Genomic DNA, 8668 nt, shown 5'->3' on the forward strand with positions numbered 1-8668 from the left:
AGGAGACCGGCCTGTCTACAATGTGTATTAACATGCTTCTGGTGCAGGCTCTTCCTTCTTCCGCTTAGCATGTCAATAATGTAATCAGAGGTGCATGATTCAGATAAAGACGTGATACGGCTGTTAATGCTCCTAATATACTTATCAGCCTCTGGAAGATAATATCAGAGCCTCGTGATTCAGACACTTATGAAGACCACCAGCTGCTCTAATTAAACATGTAATTCCTATTATCAGTCTTCAGCTTGAAGTCGTCCAGATTGCCATGTTCTGTGCGCTGCCTGCCGATTCATAGTGAAGGAACTCCAACGATCCGTCACATTGGAATAGTTGAATCGTCTTCAACACATTTTATTTAATTAATTAATTAATTTCTTTCTGCATTTCCTCCGAAATGCGTGAAATAAAAACAGGACGAAATTATATACGTGTCATGAAAATATTTATTTCTAAAATACAATTTAACATACTTTAAACTTATGACTTTTTGACAATTTTATTATTTCAAGGTCAGAAAAAGGAAATAATAATAAAAAAAACCAACACTTTTTTATTATTATTATTATTTATTTTTTTTTACACAGTCTTCATATTTACAGATGCCGGGGAAGCTGGGTGTTATTTTTGTCGTGGCTGCTTTGGATTATCCTTGAGGTGCAAACAAATCCTGTCGGTGAAATTGCGCAGCGAGGCAGCAACGTTGTCCTGCTTCGAAAAGTCTCTTTGATGACCAAAAAAAAAAGAAAAAAAAGAAGAAGAAGAAGAAAAAGAAAAAGAAAAAAAGTCGGTGAGCTTCCCGCCGAGTTTTGTTTGTCCCCCACTGTTTTTTGGTTTATTTTTATTAGTCTGTGCAGGCCTAGTAGTCCTGATGTGGGCTGTGCGTCAAACTGTGCCGTCGCAAGTCACAGTTGCGCCGAAACACCTTTCCGCAGCGGCCACAGCTGTAGGGCTTGATGTCTGTATGGGTGAGAAGGTGAGTTTTCAGGTTACTTCTTTGATTAAAGGTTCTTCCGCATGTGGGGCATTTGTGGGGGGACTCCTGTTTAGATTTAAAGCAAGCAAAGGATTATTCCCTTTAATTGTATAGCTCAGATGTATTCTTTCAGACATCCAAATACACTAACATATCAGCTTTTACGTTTGCAAGCTCCTAATGACAATTTTATGGGTTAATTTTTACGCTTTAATCAGAACACAGGCCAAAATGCAGTAGTTTATTTTATTATTTATTTATTTACAAAACGACTAATCCACATCCCCCAGGCATGCAAGCATACACAGAATCATGATGTTTGAGCATTTCAGGTCAGGGTCATGCGTAGTATTTTGAGCTTACCTGCATGTGTAGGGTTTTATGGACGGCTAGGGTGCGGGACTGACAGAATCCCTTCCCACATTCTTGACATTTGAAAGGTTTTTCCTTGGAGTGGATATATCTGTGGAAAAAAAGAAGAAGTGGCACTTCATCAGGGTCTGGATGGATTTGCGTAAAAACAAAACAAACAAACAAAACACACACACACACACACACACACACACACACACACATACATTTAGAATGCAAAAAATAATTTAAAAAATGAACAAATATATGTAAGGTTTTAGCGCATTCGTGTAAACAGAAACAAAGTCAAGGCTGTAGACCTATTAATAGTGCAGAAGAATTTATGTTTTGAAAGAAACAATGAGCTGAAAACAGAGTGGATTGATGCTGCAGGTAGGAGGTTTTGCCAGAGCGCCGTCTCACCTGTGGTCTCTCAGGTGGTCCTGTCTCCTAAAGGCCTTGTGACAAATATCACACGTGTACGGCCGCTCGTCCGTGTGGGTCCTCTCGTGGATGAGCAGGTTGTAGGACTTGGTGAAATGCCTGCCGCAGAACTTGCAAATAAACTCCTTTTTGGTCTTGGACGGAAGTCTGCCCCGGGTGGGTTTTCTGTCGGGGGACAGCTTGCTCAGCTCGGAGATGGTCCCCCCTAGTCCCGACGCCAGCTTTGCCAGGTCCGCGGCCTTTGGCGGGTCCTCCTGAGTGGCAGCGAGGGCCAAGTTGGCAAAGTCAAACCTGGGTCTGTCCTTGTGATGTGGGGGGATGCCGTGCGTGACGACGGCCTGTTTCGGATGGAAGAGCTGCGCGGCCGCCGTGAAGGGCAACGCCGGGAAGGGGATCCTGGGGTCCACCAAACCTTGGGCGGCCGCCGTGATCGTCGACCTCAGTCCTTGCATGTGCGGATAGCCAAGAGTCCAGTGGTTCATGTGCATGGTCTGCACCGCACTCAGCCCGTACAGTCCCTGCAGCTGGTCAGCGGGGAAAGTGTTGACGGCCTGCAGGAAGGAGTAGTTGGTGAGCTGGAGGGCTGGGTGCAGCGGGATCGGAGCGTGCAGGGCTTTGCTCCCCATTTCGGCTCAGACCTCTTGGAGGACGCTGGAAACCCTGCGGGAGACGAAAAGAAAAAAAAAAGGAAAAAAAAAGTTAAACAGTGAAAGTTGTGAGTTAACGCCAAGCTCAGGGTGAGTAATTATGTGGCTGTCACAAATCAGAAACACGGCTATTTCATGGCTTTTAAATAACTAAACATGACGACAAAAAATGATGTAATAACCTACATGTAAAAAAAAAAAAAAAAACACCAACAACAAAAACCCCGGAAACGTCTGTAGCCAAAAGGAAATTTGAATTAGCGTCTATTTTCTATTTAATCAGATAAGCATAATGAACAACCTGCTTATTTTTTTTAAACCGTAGCCAGATTTACGCCCACACATTTAACATTTTAACGCGATGAGCGCACCGCGTCTCTAAATAATTCCATCAAAGAAAAATCACTCATCGAAACTGTAATAGGCCAACATCAAGAAGGTGTAAGACGCGTCGCTCATCTGGCTTCAATTATCACAGCAAAACAGGGATTTCAGATCACACTGAGTGACGCACTACGTGTCAGGAGGCGTAATTGATGAGACTGCTCTAAGTGCTTCTCCACTCACAAACAAGTGTTCTTGTTAAATTCGTGGAAGAGGGATTTTTTTTTTAATTTTTTTTTTTTGCCTGCAGAATTTTAGAGATTTGAAAAGAAAACATAATATGAATTAAATGAAAATAATAATAAAATAAACAGCTTTGACGCCTTGCATGAATGCATCTCTGATTTTACTGGAGTTGATAAGTTTTAGTTGAAAGAGAATATTATGTATTTTTATTTATTAAATTTAGTCCATGTTTATATATGGCGTCCCCCCCCCCAACCACCACCACACCCCTATCTTGGCAACCTCCTGGCATTTACAGGCCAACATTTCACAGAACCATATTTGCCAGTAATAAAAAGCGACCTGCCTCCGTATTAACGTGGGACAGACGAGGTGATCTGGACAGGCTTGGCCTCCTTTCTTTCTTTCTTTTTTTTGTTGCGACAAGTTATGTTTAACACACGCGCGCGCGCGCACACACACACACACACACACACACACACACACACACACACACACACACACAAATATAAAAATAATATTAAAAAAAAACTGTCGTGGAAGTTGTAGGAGTTCCAGATGGTGAAAGTGGAAGTGGAAATGATCCAGCAGTTATCAGGCGGTCAGATATTCAGAAAAGAATGAAAACTAAAAGTTTTTTTTTTTTAAGATGAAATATTATGATAGCTGGAAAATATACATAAATATATAAATCTGCGCGCTTTTTACGCTGTGGATAAGAGATCTCTGTGCTCACCTGGAGAGGACAGACGTGAAGCTCTCGGACAGGCTGCACATGCCCTTTTGTTTTTGCAGCAGATATGATTGAATTCCCTGGACTTTGGTTTCCCTGTCACATGCGGTGGGGTTAAATATCATTTTTGCACAGGTGCAGCATAAATCACCGTGGAGACACTTGTTCTTTGGCCAGTGGAGCAGCTTTCATTCAGCTCGTTTACACCTCACCTTTGGACTTCTTTTTTTTTTTTCCTTTTGTTGCCCCCCCAGTTTAGCAGCAACCTGAGTGTCTCGTTTAAAATCTTTAATATCTCGCTTAAATGTATTTCTAAAGTCGAAGGCCACTGTCGGTTTCAGTGACGCCTCGCGCTCTGCACGGACAGAGGTCAGTGATGTCACAACGTGAGGGAGATACGTCCTCATGTCGGATGTCATCAGACGTAGATGTCTAGTCTTGCACATTATCAGTCTAGTTTTATTATTTTTGAAAAAACGGACCTTTTGGTTTGGTCCATTTACGTCAGGACGTAGTGAAACAGCAACAAAAAAGGGGGTGAAAAAAAGTAAAGTATTCTTTCTAATTAGAAGGGTTTTTTTAAAGTGATCTAACAAGTGGGCTGCGTGAGACTGGCTCCTCTCCCAGCGGAGGACTGACATGCACCCTGCCAAACACAATCTTACCCCAATAAGTAGCTGCCAAGGGTCCTGCGGTATGTCAGTAATCCACAGTAACTACACAGGCGACGAGCTCCAATAAAACGTTTCCAACATCCAAGTCCATGAAACTTTCATGTAGCCATGCAGCCAAACTCTGATGTCTCGGACCTTTGCTGGGATGTGACAAGTTGTGAAAAGTTGTGGAAAGAGGCGAAGAGAGTTTTTCTGGAGAAGAGACAGCAGCGGCGGCGGCAGCGGCAGCGGCGGCAGCAGCGTGGGAGTCCCGTCCGAAGCTGGGGCTGGAAGTGTGCGGTTCTTCACTTTTTAGGGCTACGGGACTCTGGAGCGTTCAGCCCGCCCTCTGACACGCCTTCCCCCGTCTCCCACCACCTCCACCCCCACCTCCTCTATCATTAACTCCAATGTTCCCCTCTGTTTATTTGTGTTTGGATAGCAACTAAGGCTCCAGACCATAGTAGAGAAGCGTGTTCCGTTCAACCTGCCTTTCTTTGACACCTCTCACACACACCGCGGCGCGGCCAAGGCTGATACCTTCCTTCTGGAGACGCTGCTTGGAAAGCGCATGGGGGAAACCCTGAGCGGCTTTTTTCCCTTCCAACTCCACGCTTTCGAAAACGTGCTTTTTTGGAATCTTAAGCAGCTTACAAGAAGTTTTTTTTTTTTTTTCAAACTATACAGCTCATTTGCCAAATGAAGGGTATATCCAAGATCCGCCTCATTAAATCGTTTTATTTCATTGTGGTCAGGGTGAAAAAAAGAAGTAGATTCTGAGGTTTGGATTTGAAAAATGAAATAAAAATAATAATAAAATAAAAACTCTATCACTTGATAGACTTGACTCTATCCTCTGAATTTTTCCTTTTGTCATTTGTGAGCACAACCTAATTTATTATTTTTTTGTTAACTTGCATGATCTAACATGTTTATCATAGCATTATGATGTGAATTACACAATGTGAATAAATAGCGTAAGGTAAAGGACAGCCAATAAACCCTGAGCGAATTGTGTTGTGACAACACTATAAAGGGAATTTTAAAAAAATTATCAAGGTCAGTTTTAAAAAATTTTCTGTATTAAAATTGAAATGCAAAGTTTAATTATTTGTAACAACATTAACAACTTTCTTTTAGTTCCTAAATATTTTTTTCTCTCCAAAGTTAACAGAATTTGTTGGTTCAGTCAACAGGACTGTTTTTTGTCGTGTCCACTGTCCAGCAAAAAGAAATAAATAAAAATAAGATAAATAAATTTAAAAAAGGCTTATGTGTATATTGCATTCTTTATCAAATAAATATATATAAATATATCCACCAAGCAAAAATTAGCAGTTTTAAGAAGACCTGTGGTTGGGTAGGTTTCTGTGTTGGAGGAACAACTGAAGTTTGTATCCAGATTTAACAGCATTTAAAGTCAAGTTTCTCAAATCTCAAGCAGTCGCTCTAAAAGAAGACAAAATGGTTGACAATACATTAAACAGCTATGTTCCTATTTTATCAATGTTTTATGCATATAATCTAAAACTTGTCTTTGTTTATCTCTAAAAAAATAAATAAAATCCAGAGGAATGAGTTGGCTCATTCATTCCAAGTATACTTAAATATACCTACTTATATTTAAATATTATTTTAGCTTTTAAACATATGATTTCTTCTTAGAAATATTTAATACAATGAACTCAAAGAAAGTGTATGCAAATTTGTCCCAACATTTAAATTGGCTAAATTCCAACATTTGTTTTTTTTTTCAGTGAAGTGTTAATAATAATTAAAAAAATACATTTCCAAATGGTTTGCTCATTTTTTTTCCCGCATACTGACCTCTCTTATGGTTAGTATGAAGAGCTGATGTAGCGTTTGTCGATCATTTATTTACATTACAGTTTGGTTGAGCTTCTGTTCAGTACCAAAGCTTGGTGCTACATAAATATGCTTCCTCTGACATGAAAAATAACAATAGCTAATCTACATAATTCCAATATTTTTAAACCAACCATTTTTTATGTTGTTACGTTTTATGTTTTTGTAATTTTAGTGAGATTTCCCGTCGCTTCGCTCCAGTCCATCCTCTCTGGACTCATCCTTCCGCATTCCCAAACGTTTGCAAACTTTTGGCCTGAATGTTTCTTTTCGTCAATGTGAAAGTCAGGGAAGGCTCTGCTGCTCGAGTCAGAATACAGGTCAACAGCGGCGCCTAGTGGACAAGAACGGAATTAAACTCCACTCCGCCCACCAAATCCTTTGTTTTTAGGCGCTACGGACTAGAAAACAAGTCTCTTTTTTTAATCAACGGGTTAACATTAGAGTTCGTTAAAATAAACGATTACTTTTTAAATTCAAATACTTAGTGGATTAAAGCTGTCTAGAACATTAGATACAAACACATAAAGATATAATTTATGTAGAGGCAATTTACAAACCCTGGTTTAATGAGGCCTCTCCGATGAGAGCAGAAGGATAGATTTTAGTCCACAACGATGAGAAATAAGCGTCTCAAAATAATAATAATAATAATAATAATTGGGGTTTAATCTGTCCACGAGGCAGTGTGTGTAACCCAATTTTCGTTTTCTTACAGCTGCAGAACGTCGTCTGCGCACAACATGCTTGTGGTTTTTGGTTCGGTTTCGTATCACCCCGGCCTCGATCTTCACTGTCAAAACACCGAACGACTAGAGACAGATTAGAGCACACATAAAAGGCCCAAGGCGACATATCCTATTCACTTCAGAAAAGCATAACAATTTAAAAGTTTATTTTTGCGTGCTGGGGGAGAAAAAAAAGAAGAAGAAAAAAAGAGGCTGTAATTGTTTAAAGATCTCAGAGAGGTTTTGGTAAAGGAGATCCACCCACTGATAATTACATTCCATTAATCAGTGTTGTGCATTCACTCAACGAAAAAAAAAAAAAGACACCTCTCTCCATTTATGCAAAATATTTTCTGCAAAACTCTGACTTCCTGTTGCAGCAAAGTTTTCCCTCCTTGAGTGAAAAGTTAAACTTTAGTGCAAACAATCTCTATCGCTGATGGAATCTAGAGTATTACAGTGATAAGTGGTTGCTTTGTGTTTTTATTTTTTTCTTTGCTGAGACAAATAATTTTGTCACTTAAGACTTCTAACTATCGACTACAAGATCGTAGGACTTCCTGTGTTCAATATCCTCTGATGACACAGTTATTAAGGTATGCAGCGGATTGGAAAAAGGTCCAGAGAATTTGATCACACTTGGAGTGTCTTAATGCTCCAGTTTTATCTAGCACCTCCGTATAAAATGTGCACCGTTGTATCCCTTCCACTTTGGGTAACGTCAGAGCTGGAGAGTTAACGTTTTGCCCTTTGGCCCCCAGCCTGAGTCCCTTGCAGCCGTCATCGTTCTCTATGATAATATGACTCCCACAGAGGATCAGAGATGCAGCACGGTGCAGCTGCCAAGCCCCGTAATGGCCGACACTCCTGTTTAAATAAACCTAAGTGACAGAGGAGAAGTTCAACAGGAGTCAGTCAGACACATCCAAGAAGTGTGATGAGGCTCAGACGAAGAAATGGACTGAACTGGAATGTGTTCTTCTTTATACCTAAACAAACAGGCTTTCAGTTTCTAACTTTTTTTTAATACAAACTTTAAAAAATATGTTTGATGATATGTAATTCCTTTTAGTGTTAAAAAAAAGACAAATAGAAAGTAAACTCTGCTGTAGTTGCCATGATGTCCTGACCTCTGCCTGCCACGGTCATATTAGACGTTTGTTGTCCTCCTTGATAACAGAATTATAATTTTGACCTCATGTGTGTCCAGCTGCTGAACGGCGTCGCCTAAGTTTTCAAACCCTCCTTACCTGGGGCCACCCGTAGATCCCTCAGTAGAACAGCCGGAGCCGACGGCCTTCTCCGGAGTCTGTCTCCCTCTCTGGGCTCTTTCTGCCTCTCCGTGTTGTTTTCTCTCTTTCTCTCTCTGTGTGTGTGTGTGTGTGTGCTGGCAGACAGGATGTCAGGTCCATAGTGTACGAACAGGGGGAGGTAAACCTGTCACTGTTGCCTACCTGCTGTGGTTTGAAAGCCCCCACTTCCCCACCTACACTCTCACTCATCCTCTCCCACAGCAGCAGCAGCAGCAGCAGCTCTGAGGATGGCTGTTTTTCATTCAAAGACCCCCGAGTCACATTTTCCTCCACATCACACTCCTTTTACTTGAAATTGAGCATTTCAGAATAAGTGGGGGGGCTATGACTCTATTATCATACAGGTGGTTGTTTTTTTTTCTTCTTCTTTTCTTTTTTTTGAGAGAGCGA

General features: G+C 40.9%; 1 protein-coding gene across 2 annotated transcripts; it reads right to left on the bottom strand.

Moving 5' to 3' along the window:
* Positions 1-425: 425 nt before the first annotated feature.
* Positions 426-4672, bottom strand: osr2 (odd-skipped related transciption factor 2). Of its 2 annotated transcripts, none has more exons than XM_015029617.1 (4): positions 4384-4672; positions 1748-2428; positions 1337-1436; positions 426-1039 (listed from the first exon to the last, which is right to left on the bottom strand). In XM_015029617.1, the coding sequence occupies exons 2-4, from the start codon at positions 2392-2394 to the stop codon at positions 857-859; spliced, it is 930 nt and encodes a 309-aa protein (XP_014885103.1). In that variant the 5' UTR covers positions 2395-2428; positions 4384-4672; the 3' UTR covers positions 426-856. The 2 variants fall into 2 exon arrangements, with proteins under 2 accessions (XP_014885103.1, XP_014885104.1); XM_015029618.1 differs by having other exon boundaries at positions 426-957; positions 4384-4671.
* Positions 4673-8668: the final 3996 nt, after the last annotated feature.

This window comes from Poecilia latipinna, unplaced genomic scaffold (genome assembly GCF_001443285.1).
Source record: "Poecilia latipinna isolate Pla-1442-1.1 unplaced genomic scaffold, P_latipinna-1.0 Scaffold158, whole genome shotgun sequence".
NCBI lineage: Eukaryota > Metazoa > Chordata > Actinopteri > Cyprinodontiformes > Poeciliidae > Poecilia > Poecilia latipinna.

Coding starts and splice junctions, on each gene's coding strand:
- osr2 (XM_015029617.1), bottom strand. CDS start 2,394: ATGGGGAGCAAAGCCCTGCACGCTCCGATCCCGCTGCACCCAGCCCTC. Junction 1,437..1,747: donor GACCACCTGAGAGACCACAG/GTGAGACGGCGC, acceptor TTTTTTCCACAG/ATATATCCACTCCAAGGAAA. Junction 1,040..1,336: donor ATAAAACCCTACACATGCAG/GTAAGCTCAAAA, acceptor AAATCTAAACAG/GAGTCCCCCCACAAATGCCC.